General features: G+C 45.7%; 3 protein-coding genes across 3 annotated transcripts; all 3 read left to right on the forward strand.

The window, feature by feature from the left end:
* Positions 1-1,164: 1,164 nt before the first annotated feature.
* LOC145821910 (uncharacterized) lies at positions 1,165-2,028 on the forward strand. The gene has a single exon (XM_082918480.1). It carries the CDS (start codon positions 1,165-1,167, stop codon positions 2,026-2,028), a length of 864 nt encoding a protein of 287 aa, XP_082774606.1.
* Positions 2,029-3,072: 1,044 nt separating this feature from the next.
* LOC145821911 (uncharacterized) lies at positions 3,073-4,559 on the forward strand. Its single transcript, XM_082918481.1, has 2 exons — positions 3,073-3,561; positions 4,494-4,559. Exons 1-2 carry the CDS (start codon positions 3,073-3,075, stop codon positions 4,557-4,559), a joined length of 555 nt encoding a protein of 184 aa, XP_082774607.1.
* Positions 4,560-10,003: 5,444 nt separating this feature from the next.
* LOC145821912 (uncharacterized) lies at positions 10,004-12,517 on the forward strand. Its single transcript, XM_082918482.1, has 2 exons — positions 10,004-11,534; positions 12,186-12,517. The coding sequence occupies exons 1-2, from the start codon at positions 10,004-10,006 to the stop codon at positions 12,515-12,517; spliced, it is 1,863 nt and encodes a 620-aa protein (XP_082774608.1).
* The last annotated feature ends 3,724 nt before the right edge of the window (positions 12,518-16,241 follow it).

The following is a 16,241-nucleotide window of genomic DNA, read 5'->3' on the forward strand; positions in this document are numbered from 1 at the left end:
TGTATGTGTTTATAATCAATTTAAATATAACTGTTTATATAGGAGGAGATAAATGTGAAATTGGATAGATAAATATAGATTATCTTTATTATATATTCAAATTCAAATTCAAATTATCTTTATTTTGAATTTTGTTGATAGATATAGACTATCTTTATATAGATTTTCAATTCAAATATTTTTGAATTTTGTGATAGCTTTCTCTTTTTTTCTTTTTTCTTTTTTCTTGTTGATAAGTTTGTATTCGGATAACCATTATTCTAAGAGCATATATTATTAAATTATTAAAAAATAGTTTTTATTTTAAATGGAAGTGATAGGAGAGGAGTGAGTTTGAACCTTGAGTGCCACATAATTTTTTTAAAAATTTTAATAGATTTTATAAGAAATTAAGAATAAAGATTTAGAGGCCTAAGAGCACACCCACTACATTTGCTTATATATATAGTATAGATCTTCAAGCAAAAAAAAGAAAAAGAAAAAAAGGAGATTGAAAGTGATGTGGTGTAAAAGAATAGAGAAATAATATTGTTGAAAAATAAAAATGTAATGTAGGAAAAAAATTAAATATTAACTAACTTATAACAACCTTAGAAAAAAATAATGATGTGATGTTCACTTGCATGATTTAACCTCTTTAGAGATAAGCAAGTTGCATATAACATTTAAAAAAAATATTGGAATTGTGTAAGGTAGGTAGGGTTTTTTAACAAAGAGATGGTTTGGGGAAAGAAGAGAGAGTATGAAGAAATGTTTTAATTTTTTGAAAATTGGTGAGAGAGATTATGATAAGGGATATTATGGAGTATTTAGCTATTTTTCCATTTGAAATCCATAAATCAAGGAATAATTATTATTTCTAAGATAATGATTAATTAATTAAATATATTAGTCAATAATTTTGTAAATTGAAAATTTAATTATTTTAGAATGAGGGTTTGGAGCTCTTGGAAGACTTCTCATTACAAAACTCATTTTCCTTAATATATAGATTTTATATTGTTATAGGTATGGCTGAAAAGTTTCACACATTTGCATTTCCCGTCTCTCTATATATAATTTTATATTGTTATAGGTATGGCTAAATGCTCCACACATTTGCATTTTTTCTAAATTTTAATTTTACCAAAGGCTAGAGAGTTTTTGAATTTTATTATTGCATCAATGTTGAATATTAAGTTTTGGTATGATCACTGGTGTGGGGTTCTTTGCCTCAAAGATGAATTTTCTAGACTTTTTCAACTGTCCAATAGCAAGGAGGGACTTCTCAAGGATTTTGTGTCAAACTCAGCTACAATTTGGTTGTTTACCTTTAGGAGAGCCCTCTTTGAATGGGAAAAGGATGAGCTCCAGAGACTTCTTACCACCATAGCAGCTCCTCCTTCTTTGACTCTAGGTGTTGAGGACAGTGCTGTTTGGGCAGCACTAAAACCTGGTCAGTCTTTTGTTTCCACTCTTTATAATCATTCTAACATTGCCTTTGGCAACACTGTTAATTCTAGTGGTTTGGTTTGGCTCAACTATCTGCCACCCAAAGTGCAATTTTTTGGTTGGCTCTCATGGAAACACAAGATTAAAACATCTGTCTTCTTGCAACGAATTGGTGTATTGGATACGTCGGCTTCTACCTCATGTCTCTTCTGTAAATCACAACAGGAAATAGTCCAACATGTTCTGATTCACTGCCCTTTGGTGTGGAGGATTTGGACTGGGTTGTTACAATGGTGGCGAATTCTTTGGGTGGTACTTGCCTCTGTTGAGGATCTACTGCAGTGGTGGGTAGGGTACATCTGTAAGAAAAATGAGAGGAGAATCTGGCGTGCCATTCCTTTGGTCACCCTCTGGTCCATCTGGAAGATCAGAAACAAGTGCCTCTTTCAAGCCTCCCAACTAAACACTCAGATGTTGCAGGATCTCATCATCATCAGGCTTGTGATCTGGTTAAAGTCCTCTTCCAATGATTTTCCATTCTCCATTAATGATCTCCTCTTCAATGTTTCTGGTGTAAGGCACTGCATTCGCTCATGAGATGCTTTGGTTGATAATGTTCTTGGCATGGTAATCTGATATGTTGAGGTGTTAGGCACTAGTAATCTGATCTGTTGAGGTTTATGGCAGTAGTGGCTCCTTGTCTGGTGGAATCTGAGAAGAGTAGTGGTTCCTGGCAGTAGTGGCTCAGGTTCATGGCAGTAGGTTCATGTGCACAGGTTCATTCAGGTTCATGTGCTCAGGTTAAGTAGTGCTTTGTCTGATGGAATCTGAGAAGAGTTCTCTGGTTGCTACTGTACATGGCATGGCAGTTTTGTTCTGTTTTGGTTCAATTTCTGTTCTGTCTTGGTTCTGTCATGGTTGTTTTGTTCTGCACTGGTTTTTTTGCTTTTGTTCTTGTTGGCTCCTTGCCAACTGGAGCTTGAAGCTTGTGTTAGCTTCAAGCTCCTCTTTACTGATGTATTTTGTCATACTTCGTATGTTTCATCAATAAAGATCTTTTGTTTCGCCATTCAAAAAAAAAAAATGTTGAATATTATGTACCAAAATTACAAAAAAAAACATTAATTGTAAGAAAATTATTTGTGTGTATCATTCTCATAATGAATTTCCCACCAAACTAAAAAAACTCTTTCCTATTTAAGAATTTTAGAGTATTTTAACTTGGCCATTAAGTATCCACTATATTCTTTTCCTTAAAATTTCATCTTTCGATGATATTTTGGTGATGGATTCACATAGTTTATATGTTTTTATGTAACATTTAATTTTGCTCTTTTACATTTGATATCAATTTTTTTTTTTTTTATAATAAGAAACTTGAATAATTGAGTCTTTTATTTAGGATCAGTGGATTCCAGTGGTTTCAAATCCTTGTAAGGGAAGAGGCTTGAGTGGGATCTTTCCCGGAATGAGGGTTGAACACTTTATTGATCTAGAAAATCATTCTTGTAGAGTGGATTTATTGAGTAGGTTTTTCCCAGACAATATCTTATCTCATGTATTATCTATTCATATACCAGATACTGGCATTGAGGATAAAATTGTTTGGGAACCAACAAAGACTGGAGAGTACTCAGTCAAATGGGCTACAAGCAAGCTCTAACCCGGCAATTCCCAGGTTATTGTAGGCCCGATTCTGATTGGCTAGTATGGAAAAGATCGTGGAAACTCGAGATTCCCCCCAAGTGGATTCTGTTTGTCTGGAAATATCTTCATAACATCCTCCCAGTTAAACGAGAACTCACAAAAAGAGGCATGGATATTGATCCAATTTGTGGACGATGGGCTCACGAAGAAACTCTTGAACACTTATTTTTTGATTGCCCAGTGTCTCGAAGGGTTTGGCGTGGATCTGTGTTGGGTCTTGATTTTAGTATTGGCACTCCACTGTCCTTCTTCATGTGGTTTAAGGGTTGGGTTCAACAGATTCGAGACTCCAAAATACTAATCCAATCTATTGCCATTTTATGGGCTATATGGCTACAAGAGAATTCCACTGAATTTCACACTATGGCCATGTCCGTCAATCGCAACTTAGAAGAAGCACATGATTTATTTGTTGTTCAAATTGTGAAATTAATTAAATAGATTTATGAAGAAATCAAAATTATATACCAAAAACATATACTGATAATTACAACTAAATTTCAACAGAAATACACAAAATAATAAAATGATAAAGAAACCAAACCGAAGCCTGCACGGTAGCAGTTTCCTTAAAATAGATTTCGCCGCCTCACGGGTCGAGTGCTTGAGAAATCCCGCGTCTGTCTCCCAGGATACGACGGTCAAAAACTAGCTACGGCAAAAGCACTCTCTGTCTAGCTTAGCGAACAAAAACAGTGGCAGCACTCTCTCACAGTAGGAACTTTCTGGCAAATTGACTAAAGAATGGAAGAAACAATTTCTGTGTTGGAGACTTGACAGGAGGGTCTCAATTTATACATGTATAGGGGAGAGAGGAGAAGCCTCCAGCCTTTATGGCTGGTCACTAATGCACCATTAACCTCTGCAATAAAGGCAGGAGTTACAAACCCCATTAATACACTATTAAACTCTGCAATAAAGGCAGAAGTTAAAAACTCCATTAACTCTTTCATGAAGCTAACTTCATGGGGCAATTTGTCATTCAATTTTCAATGGTTTTGGCTATACTATTTGTGGTGTAAAGATCTCATTGCAAAGTATCTAGACCCACTTGGACCCAACACAATAGATGGTTGGGACCCACTTTAATATTTAATTAAAGTCACCAAAAAACCATTTTTTCCAACATTATTTTCAGCAGCTATTTCACCACAGAATCAAGTTACACATGCACTATCCCACTCTTTTAGTACCAATAACAATGTATTCTCTAATCAAGTTCTTTTGCAGCATACTGCTCAACACCCGCAGATTCCAGGAGGTGGCGAATCGTGGTCGATAGGTCATGGCTCTCAATAGAAGATCACACTAGATTGGCTTGGGTTTGTTTTGATGAAAGTAATCATATTGTTCAGCAGAAGGCAGTTGAAGGTCCACCATTGCTTTCTCCACAGCAAACGGAAGCTGCAGCAGCACTATAGGCTTTGCGGTGGGCATCCAAACATGGCATCAGGCATCTTCATTTACAATCCGATTGTCAAATATTAATTTCGTTGCTACAAAACGATGACAGGCACTCTGATTGGCACCTTCAGTCCTTTCTACGTGATATAAGGTACTCCAGGAAATGTTTTGATTATGTTGTAATTGAAAAGGTAGGAAGAGAGGTTGTCCATCCTGCTCATAACTTAGCAACAGATGTAAGGAGACGTTTTCTTCCTTAATTATATTTCTATCTGTTGTTTTGTCCTCGAAATATATATATATATATATTGAATTATTGTTTATGTTTTTGGTTATCAAAATCTCATCAAAAATAAATAATAAAAGACAATCAGTGTGGATGATATTAAACATAAAATCATAACACATAATATGTTTTGCAATTCTATTTTTTAGTTATTCATTTTAAATCATATACACCCGTGCATCGCACGAGTTACCACTAATATCATATAAGCAAAAGAGCGCTTCTAATATAAATGATTCTAATGTCTCTAAAGCCTCAAGCTAATTTTCTGAATTCCTATAATTATAAATTATCTTTATTTTTTGCATGGCATACTCCTCTTAGTCTCTCCTTATTTGTGTTGATTTTTCGAATTTTAAAAAAAATCCAAACAAAGGCACAATTCCTTTAAACTCTCTCAAATCACCCTTCTTTCCTCCCCTCTCTCATTTGTTCTTTTACCTTTCCTTTCCTCTTCTTCAATTTCCTTTTTTAAGTTTTCATAGGTTCTTGAGTCATTGTGAGCACACAACACAACACAACAAATTTGAGGGCTATGAGGAGCACCCATTACGAATAAATGGCTTGGGAGTGTGTGTGCAAAGGTGATTGATATGTGTTCTTGTCAGTTAATCCAATTATCTTTTCGAGTACTCATTCTTCAAATCGTAAGTATTCTCTCTCTCTTTCCCTCTTCCCATGCTATATCCATTTTGATTATTTCTTTTTTATTCTTAATCTTTTTTTTATCCAAACCTATAGTAAACTTGAGGTTGCAAGACTCTTGAGATTGTAAGGCTACCAGCGAATCATGCAAGCAGTAAATCTATGTATCTTTTTTTTTTTTTTAATCTGTTTGGATTATGAGATGGGAGATTTGCGCGTTAGTACGGCCGAGCAACGATAACGTCGATCATGACGAACCGCACGCCGCCGAGTAGACTCCTCTCTTGCTCGGCCCAGCGGCCTGACTTGCACGGCCGAAGAGGTCGACCGGCCAGACACGAACCAATGCCTGGCCGAGCTATAACGCGGCCGAGCGCATAGCAGTGCCTGATGACCAAGCTAAGAGCAACCTGGGCTAGACTATGGACGCGGTTAGGGCCGGCACGCTTCTGACCGACCAGCCGAGATAAGTGGGCTTCGTGTGACCGAGAATAAAGGTAGGACGGGTGGAGGTCGGCATACCTCACAACCGGTTAGCCTAATGAACCGGTCAATATCAGCTCGGCCATGAGTATCGCCCTTTGGTCCCTTCGCAAGGGACAGTCCGGCGATGCATAGCTCGGTTGTGTGCATATGATGGCAACTCTCCACAAGTGATAGGCCGGTCGTGGTATTCTGGTCAAGTGTGCCACCTGGGCCAATGGCGTGAGGGATAGAGGAAATCTGCTCCAAGCATGCGCCAATACCGTTGGACAGTTCTACGTGTACTGGTGGGAGGACTAAGCCTTTACACGTGTAAGGTGGTGAGAGGCGAGCACTGCCACCTGTCCTGGGAAGGACAGCAGAGGTAGTGCGCGCATAATCTTGAGGCTATATGGCCAGCCTTGAAATATGGAGGAGGACGAACGTTAGAGGTATGCAACTTCTTCTCCAAAGACAATACTCTCTCTCTAACAGTTTTCTTCCTCCTCAAGTGGACTTACTTGATCGTCGGAGGGTCTATCCGGCACACCACCGCCGGGTAGCTCACCGTTTCTGTGTGGCCAGGTAGACGTCGTCAAGAGAAGCTTGGAGTACAAGGAGTACGGAAAGCAGAGGATATTTTGCCCCGTACAATTGGCGTCGTCTGTGGAAATTCTTTGATACTCAACCCTTGTTTTTTGAGCTTCTTCAACCATTTCCATGGCCAACAACGGCGAAGCCCCACTGTCCGTCGTCGATGGCGTCACACCTGAGTACGTCCGCTTGAGAGAAGGCCCTCCGAATATTCCAGCCATGGCGGGCCTAGAGACTCCTTCGCGAGGTGCGCGAGACAAACGCAGGAGGAGTACTGATCGCTCGCAGAGTCCGGAGAGCTGCCGACGCCGAGGGGAGTCCCATGCGCAGCGCCTGGAGCACAAACTCAAGGACCAAGACGCCCTCATTCGCAAGATGGCGGCGGAGATGGAGCTGCTGAAACGCCAGATTAAAGGGAAGGGTGTTGCTAGAGAGGGCAACCTCAGTGAGCGCACCCCGTCCCCTCGTAGTAGCAGTCGCCGCCAGGGGAGGACTCACTCTCTTTCCATCACCAGGAACTATGGGGTTAGAGATTCCGACCAAAGAGAGGGTAGGACCCTCTCTCGCGACAGCACCTACCGCCCCTCACGCCCGACGCCGACGTCGGGATCCTCTTTTTCCACACGTTCCAGGGACTTGAGGGATGTATTGGAGGAGAGGGCGCGCCGTCGGGAGGCTCGGAAAGTGCCGGCATTGCAAAGGTTGAGCGCTCCAGTTCGTTGTAGTGAGGAAGTGGCAATGCCAGCCCCCAAAGTGATGGCCCCTACGCTGGTGGACAAAGAGCTGGCACGACTTACAGCCACGCCGCTGTCTCCAGAGATTGAGAGTACGCCACTCCCCGCCGGATTCCACCAGCCAAAGTTCACTTTGTACGACGGCAAGACGGATCCGTACATGCATGTGAGCCATTACCGGCAAGTAATGGCTGGACACCGGCGCAACAACGCCTTGATGTGCCTCATATTCCCAGCAAGCTTGGGAGAGCTGGGTTTGAAATGGTTTGAAAGGCTCCCGGAGAGGAGTATTGAGGGGTGGCAACAACTAGCGGAAGCCTTCGTCACTAGATTCAAAACCAACACACGAACGCCGAAGGAGGTCGACCATCTCCTGGGCGTCAAGATGGAGTCTGGATGTTCGTTGAAGGCATACAATGCGAAATACTGAGAAACTTACAATGAGATCCTCGATTGCCACACAAATCTGGCGATCACTCAATACAAACGGGGTCTCCCAGTCGGACATAGGCTGCGAGATTCACTCACGATGCACCAATCCACAACCATGGAGTCATTGATGCAGCGGATCAATGAGCACATTTGTGTGGAGGATGATGCCGCCTCCGCGACCGAGAAGACTAATCTGGTCGTGGCGAACAGAAGGGTGGCGGGGAAAGTTCACTCGGTTGGGCAGGAGGATAACCGCCCAAACAACCGATCAAAAGATCAGCGCCATGGTTCAAACCGTGATGACAGAAACAATGGTCGCCGAAACGACCGGGCTGACACTCCCCGTGATGCAGCGGAGGATGCCAAAAGAAAATTAAAGGCACAGACTGGAATCACCACGGTATTTAAAATCTCCATCTACCGCATTTTAAGCGAGATTCGAGGTGAACCCTTCGTCCGTTGGCCGGCCAAGTTGGGGAGTGCGCAGAGGGGCTTCAATTCAAAATATCGCTGCACCTTTCATGAAGAGCGGGGGCACCGAACAGAGGACTACTTGCCGCTCAAACAACACTTAGAGGAGTTGGTGGCGGCGGGGCATCTTGACCAATACAAAGATGGGGGCATCAAGGCCACGCCAGCGGACCAAGCCGAGCCAAACGGCCTAGCCGCCCTAGAAGCGCCCCCGCAAGGTGTAATCAACGTCTTCCACGGCATCATTGAACCGGCCAGGGTCTGCGAGCTGAAAGGGATGATCAAGAAGGCCGAGCACATGAGGGAAGTGCTCTCTGTTCAGCCCGCTGTGAAGAAGGAAAAGACCGAAAAGAGGGACATCCTTTCATTCTCGACTAAGGACTTAGAAAGAGTTCAGATGCCGCACAATGATGCTTTAGTAGTCACTCTTCGCGTCAAAGACTTTGACATCAAGAGAATCTTGATCGACCAGGGGAGTTCGGTAGAAATTATGTATTATGACACGTTTAAACAAATGAAGTTGGAAGACAAGGACTTGGCCCCCGCAACGTCCCCTTTGGTCGGCTTCAACTCACAGCCAGAATGGCCAATCGGAAAGATTATTTTTTCGGTCAAAGCGGGATCCGTCGTAAAGCAAGTAGAGTTCTGGGTGCTCAAAGTTCCATCGACTTACAACTTGATCTTAGGCAGGGGTTGGCTGCACGCCATGCAAGCAGTTGCTTTGACCTTCCACCAAGTCATGCACTTTCCGGCACCAAGCGGACAAATAGAGGAAGTTTGGGGGGACCAGGTGATGGCGAAACAATGCTTCGTTGCGGTAAATGGCAGTCGAGCGGCCAAAGGGTTCGTCCAAATGATTGAGGGGCCCAAGGGTAAAGAGGTCCTTGAAGACGTAGGAATAAAGGCCGAGGAAAAATCGATCGAAGATTTGGTGGAAGTGCGCATTGACGAGAACGATCCAACTAAATTCTTCCTCTTGGGATCATCCTTGTCTAGCGCCGAACGGATGGATTACGTCAACTTCTTGGTTTTCAATTTGGAGGCCTTTGCCTGGACGCCTTACGACATGCCTGGCATCGACCCGAGCTTTATTTGTCATCAGTTGAATGTCTTCCCCAATGCACGGCCAGTCATTCAAAGGACGCGCCGCTCAGCCTTGCACCATGCTGAAGTGGTGGCAGAAGAAGTGAAGAATTTGTTGGAAGCTGGGGCCATAGAGGAGGTGCAATACCCTCAGTGGATATCCAATACGGTGGTTGTTCCAAAGAAGAACGGCAAGTGGCGAGTCTGCATTGACTACAAGACCGTCAACCAAGCTTGCCCCAAGGATAGCTTTCCCCTCCCACGAATTGACCAGCTGGTGGACTTAACAGCTGGCCATCAGAGGTTTAGCTTCCTGGACGCATATCGCGGCTACCACCAGATAGCCATGTATAAACCGGACAGAGAGATCACGTCGTTCACAACCCCCAGAGGCTTATATTGCTACAAAGTCATGTCGTTCGGACTAAAGATCGCCGGGGCGACTTTTCAACGGATGGTGACAAAGATGTTCGCCCCAATGCTGGGCCGCACCATGGAGGCCTACATCGACGATATGGTGGTAAAAAGTAAGGAGAAAGCTCAGCACCTCTCCGACCTAGCAGAGATGTTTGCTATACTTAAACACCACAAGCTTCGTTTGAATGCTTCCAAATGCACCTTCGGAGTCGGCACCAGGAAGTTTTTGGGTTTTCTGGTCACAAATCGAGGGATTGAAGCTGACCCATCACAGATCAAGGCTATATAAGACCTGGAGCGTCCTAACTCCACGAAGGACGTGCAACATCTTGCCGGGATGGCAGCCGCGTTGAACAGATTTATCAGCCGGTCTTCTGATCGTTGCAGGCCCTTCTTTAAAACTTTGAAGTCCAAGTTCTTCTGGGATGACGAGTGCGATCGCGCACTGGCAGACCTGAAAGCATATCTATCCTCAGCCCCTATTTTGGTCACACCTCAGTTGGGCGAAGAATTGTACCTCTACTTGGCTGTCTCTCAACACGCAGTCAACGCGGTATTGGTCCGTGCTGAAGGCATCCAGCACCTATCGATCTTCTATGTAAGCAAGACTCTGCTCCCAGTCGAAACGAGATATCTTCCCTTGGAAAAATTGGCGCTGGCCCTAATGATGGCGTCAAGAAAGCTGGCACACTATTTTCATGCCCATACAATAGTTGTGTTAACCGAGTTCCCGCTCAAAGTGCTTTTTGAAAAGGCAGACTTCACTGGGAGAATTTTGAAATGGGCCGTGGAATTAGGGCAATATGACATCAAGTTCCGACCGCGCACCACAATCAAGGCTCAAGCACTTGCTGACTTTGTGGCGGAATTTGCCCCTAGGATGCATCCAGTCTGCCCAATTGATTTGGTTGGTACGGATTTAGCACAACCCATGGTTCTGGCAACAAAAACAAGTGTTGGTGCGCAAGAGGAGGAAGGGCAAAGAGCGACCGAACCAGCGAAGGCGAATAACTCGATGAAGGAGGAAGTCAACCATGACGAGGAAAGAGACCAGAATGAGCCAACCCAAGACTTGGATTTGAGGAGTTCCGAAAACCCTTCTGATTGCTGGAGGCTGTTTATCGGCGAGATGTGGAAACTCTTCGTCGATGGCGCATCCAACAGACATGGGGCAGGGCTGGGTATCGTGCTGACTTCACTGGACGGAATGATCATTGAACAAGCAATTACGCTCGGTTTCCCAACGTCCAACAACGAGGCGGAATATGAAGCCCTCCTTGCCGGGCTAAGAAGCGCACTAAGAATGAAAGCGTCGGCCCTGATGGTGTTCAGCGATTCCAAGCTGGTGGTCAATCAAGTCTCAGGGGAGTACGAGGCCAGGGATGAAAGAATGGCCAAGTATCAGGCGCTGGTGCGTACAGAGATAAAGAAGTTCGATGCCATAAGGGTAGAGCAGATCAACCACGAAGGAAACAACACGGCTGATGAGTTGGCCGGGCTCGCTTCTACTCAGACATTTTTTCCCAACCCCTTGATGATAGAATTTTTACCGCGGCCAAGTACAGAAGAACTGGAAGTGGCCGAGGTACTTTGCACCGACTTGGGCCCTTCTTGGATGGATCCTATCATCGCCTTCCTGAAAGATGGAATTCTACCAGAAGAAAAGAAGGTGGCACACAAGATCCGGGCAAAGTCAGAGCAGTTTTGGCTCTCCCCGTCCGGGGCCTTGTACGAGAAATCTTTCACCGGGCCGTATTTGAAATGTGTCCACCCCACCAAGGTGGAGGCTTTCCTCTATGAGATACACGAGGGCATCTGTGGCAGCCATACTGGGGGCAAATCCTTGGCTTACCGAGAAATTTCTCAGGGTTATTGGTGGCCGCGCATGCAGGCAGATGCGCAAAAATATGGTCGCAGGTGCGAGAAGTGTCAGAAGTTCGCCCACCAGATCCACCAGCCGGCTAAAGATTTGCTCCCTCTCACAAGTCCTTGGCCGTTGGCGCTTTAGGGGTTGGATATTGTTGGGCCACTCCCAGCTGCACCGGGCAATCGCAAGTTCTTCATCGCCGCCACCGACTATTTCACCAAGTGGGTTGAGGCCGAGCCACTAGCGACCATAAGGGAAAAGGACGTGAAGAAGTTTGTATGGCAAAACGTCATCACCCGTTTCGGTATACCCAAGGCCCTCATCTCGAATAATGGCACTCAATTTGATGGTAAACTCTTTCACGGATTTTGCGAAGAGTTGAAGATCGAGTTCTACAATTCGACGCCGGCCTATCCTCAGTCAAATGGTCAAGCAGAGGCCTCAAACAAGACCATCCTGGACGGGCTGAAGAAGCGGCTTGAGAAGGCTAAGAGCAAGTGGGCTGAAGAACTCCCTAATGTGCTCTGGGCATACCGCACTACGCCAAGGCGATCAACCGGGGAAACACCATTTGCTTTGGCCTATGGCATGGAGGCCGTCATCCCGTTGGAAATTGGCATGCCAACCATCCGCTCTGAAAGTTTCTAGCCAGATCTGAATAATGAAGCGGTGGCATTGGAGTTGGACCTTGCTGAAGAAAGGAGGGAGCGAGCATTGATCCACATAGCGGCCTATCAACAAGAACTCTCCAAAAAGTACAACAAGGCTGTGCACCCCAGGCTGTTCAAGATTGGGGACTGGGTATTAAGAAAGGTGCTTGGCAACACAGTGGTCCCTGGCGAAGGAAAGCTCGGTGCAAATTGGGAAGGACCATACAAGGTGATTGGTCTTGCTGGTAAAGGGGCATACCATCTGGAAGATTTAGATGGCAAGGCTGTCCCCAGACCATGGAATACGGCCAAGCTTAAGGTCTTTTACTTTTAAGATGTAATTTGCTTGTGTTGTTTAGCTTTTCTAGACCTTTAGCCTTTTGGCACTTAATGTAAAAAATAGCAATGCTTTTGTAATGAAAAATAGCCCTCTTGTTGTTTGGTATTACATCTTTGTACAATGAATTCGCAAGGACGCAAGGCAATTATGGATGCCAGGAGCAAGGAGACCGACCTGAATGGGACCGGACTGATTTCCACTCGCCGGAATGGAAGCAGACCGCACAAACAGTTGGTGCATTGTCCAACGATATAATTGGCATATGGACCAATTCGCATTAGGGCCAAGCTGGTTTTGCTCGCCCGGTTGAAATGTTGGCGTCATGACCAACTTAACTGAAACATTGGTGTTTTGCCCAATGTAAGGGCCGAGCTGATGTTGCTCAGCCCGGTTGGCATATTGGTGTCTTGTCCAATATAGAAAACGAGCGGAGTTTGCTCGGCAGGGTTCGCAATGTTGGAGTTTTGTCCAACCGATAAAAAGCCGAACTGACTTTGCTCGGCGGAAAAGAAATGTTGGCGATCTACCCAACTGAAAGGGCGAGCTGGTTTTTGCTCGATCACATTAAAGTACTGGAATTTTATAAAGTTTGAAAACCCGTCAAGGCCGAGCTGATTTTGCTCGGCCGCATTCATGAGCCCTTAATTTCGAGCCAAGCATATTTTGCTCGGCATTTTAAAAGGTGCATTTGAAATTCCAAAGGAGCCGAGCTGCTAGTTGAAGTTTGAACGCGTTTATGGAAATTTTGCACGTCGAAGCCAAAAAGCAATAGAAGTTAAACGGGCAAAAAGTTCAAATTTCATTGATTAACGAAATTGCGTTACAATGGTGGGGCCCTAGCCCGGTTACATTAAACAAAGAAAGACAAGAGACGAAAATAAAGCAGGAAATATGAGGCATTTCAGTCCAACTCCAGACCAACCGTCTGCTCGGCGACCTCCAGAGTCTGCTCGGCCACCTCCGGGCTATGCTCGGGCAAGCCTTCTTCCAACCCATCATCCGCGTCCTCCACCGCGACAACCTCCCGATCGGCTACTCGATCTTCAGCATCCTGAGATGCTTCAAGAGAAGTTTGCTCAGTTTGTTGCGCGGCGGCGGCTTCTTCCGCGGCTTCCTTTTTGGCCTCTTCTATGAGCCTCTTCTGCGCGGCGCCCGCATAAGCCTGCATATAGTGCGGTATGAAGGCCGCAGGCGGATGTAGGAACATGTCAGCAACCTGACCAAGGCCAACTTTCTCCACAGTGGCTTTCCAAGCGCACTGGAAAAAGATGTCCTTGGTCGCCTGCACCTGCCGTTCATACGTTCTTTCGCCTTAAGCATAGTCCTTGTCTTCGGCGTCGCTGACCGCCTTATCTTTCTCCTCTTTATGGGCATCGCGCATCTTCCTCAGCTCGGCGAGATACCGAGCTTTGGTCGACTTCACGGCCCGCTATTTGTCCACTTCAGCTCGGTCGACCTTTTGGCTTAGGTTATCTCGTTCGGCCTCAACCGCTTCTTGCGCGGCCTTAAGCTTCTCTATCTCGGCCTTTTGGGCCTTGTTCTCAGCTATTGCGTCCCGCAGGCTCTGCCGCAGTTTGATCATTCGGTCGTGGGCCAAATAGTTCTTTTGCGCGGCCTAAAAACAAGCGAGAGATCGTGAGTATTCGAGAAACCGAGCAAAAACCGAGCAAATAGTTGACGCAAAGAATGGAGAACTTACCAGCACTATGGATTTCGCCGCCGAGCGGAGGACCTTGAGGTCGGAAAGCTCGTCATGTTTTTTCATATCAGCGGGCAAGATCAACCCCTTGGTCAAATTGAAACCAAGCGAGTAGTCCTTGTCTGTGTAGACAGAGTCTTCAACAGAAACTGCTCGGCCCTGGTGTTTGAACTCGGGCGCCCAGACCGGGGGGGTGGATGGGCCCTTGGATTTGCCGGTCTGTGGTTGCTCGGTCTGGTCCCCGAGCTCGGTGGAGACGCGATCGGTAGAGTCTTCATCCGCCAGACACGGCCTGGTTTGCTCGTTCCTTGGCCGCTTCTTGGACCGACCAGCCAGTTGCTCGCTGGCAAGCGCCAGTACTGCCCCTTCTTGTTGCCCGGCGAGTGTGGAGGATGTCCCCCCGGTTGCCTCTAGTTTTTGGGACTCGTCTTCTTCCCCGGTGATCATGGACTTGATGGCCCTGATTTTTGCCATTTCTTGCTCGGCGGTGAGTGGAATAAACCTGATCGGTGGTAGGTTCGGATTCGGTTCTGGGGTTGGCGCACGCAGAAAATCGGTAACCCGGCTCTTGCGCAGCGCGGTGTAATGGTAGGTCTGTTCGAAGTCGAGCAGTTTCGCAGCCTCCCTCTCCTCGGCAGGATGGCACAGCAGGGCTCTGATGGCCTCTTGGTTGGCCTGGTAGTAGTCTGCTGCTAGGTGCTTATCTATAAAAAGAAGACAAGTGTTAGATCGGCATGGAAAGTAATTGATGCATAAAGAAAATAGTGCGGTCAGCCGAGCGACTCACCGGCACTGCCAAAATCCTTTCTAATATACCATCCCGGTATGGGTGCCTCGGTGTCCTCATAGCGACCGGACACCCACAAGAAGTCGTCATCGTTGGTCTCCTTGTCCGGGTTGCCCTCTATTAGCTTTGCTCAGCCCTTCTTGACTTTGAGGTACCAGCAAAGCCCACTCTTATTTCTACTTAGACTATACTGATGGAAAATTTCGGCCAGACCAAGATTGAGACCGAGCCTCCGGTTCAGCTCGGCGACCCCGTTTATTGTTTTGTAAGTGTTATTTGAAACTTGGGTCGGGCAAAGCCTTGTCTGCCTCAAGAATTCACAGATTAATGGTTGAACTGGGAAGCGGAGCCCTCCCTCTACTATTGATACGACGGTGAAGGGGCACCGATCTAGATCCCCCTAAGGGGTGTCTCCCTTTTTGGCGAGCTCTAAGACGACGTCATCTGGGATGTTGTACTGCCTACGAAACTCGGCCATCGCACCGGGCGAGCTCACCATGAATCGGTACTTGCCCATCTATCTCGGTTTTATTTGGTGAACTAACTTGTACCTCGGACAAAAATGTTTGGTGTAATTGCTCGGTCTTTGAGCTCCACCAGTGATGGTTCTTGACTGAACTGATCGGTCCTAGTTTGTTCTGCATTGTTAAAAAATGAGGCCAAGGGTCAGCGCGGCATAAATTTCATGGCTCCTATTGGGAATAGCTCGGTGAAGGATTTTTGGTGTTTTACCGGCCTGACCCCTATCATGGCTAGACTACTTGGTCGATTTCCTAGCTCGGTTTATTCCTATTTGCAGATCTAATGGAGTATTCAGCTCAGTTAGGCTTTGAAGTGGAGACCTCAAGTTACAGCTCGGTGCGTTCCTATTTACCAATCTAATTAGAGTATTCAACTCTGTTGCAACCTCGGTAAGAAGCCACAAACTAGTTTTTGCTCGGCTATAGCTCTACCTATGGATCTAAATGAGCGTTTAGCTCGGTTCTACCCAGATTTAAACTGTTCATCCCAGAAGTGGGGCGAACTCATTTGAACCAAGGAGGAACAGGGGGCTCAGAGGCCCCTTCCATTCTCAAAGTTCTCATTTGCCCTAGGGTGTGCAGGTTCTAAGCAAAGAAAGCGGGCACTGGTGGTCACAAACAAAAAAAAAAACACGAAGAACATGTATAAAAAATTTTGAGAAATAGAAACAGAAAATGCAAGGGAGGGTAGTGTAACTTACCAGGGGGATA

Source organism: Camellia sinensis, chromosome 3 (assembly GCF_055761805.1).
Source record: "Camellia sinensis isolate YWXY chromosome 3, ASM5576180v1, whole genome shotgun sequence".
In the NCBI taxonomy this organism is placed as follows: domain Eukaryota; kingdom Viridiplantae; phylum Streptophyta; class Magnoliopsida; order Ericales; family Theaceae; genus Camellia; species Camellia sinensis.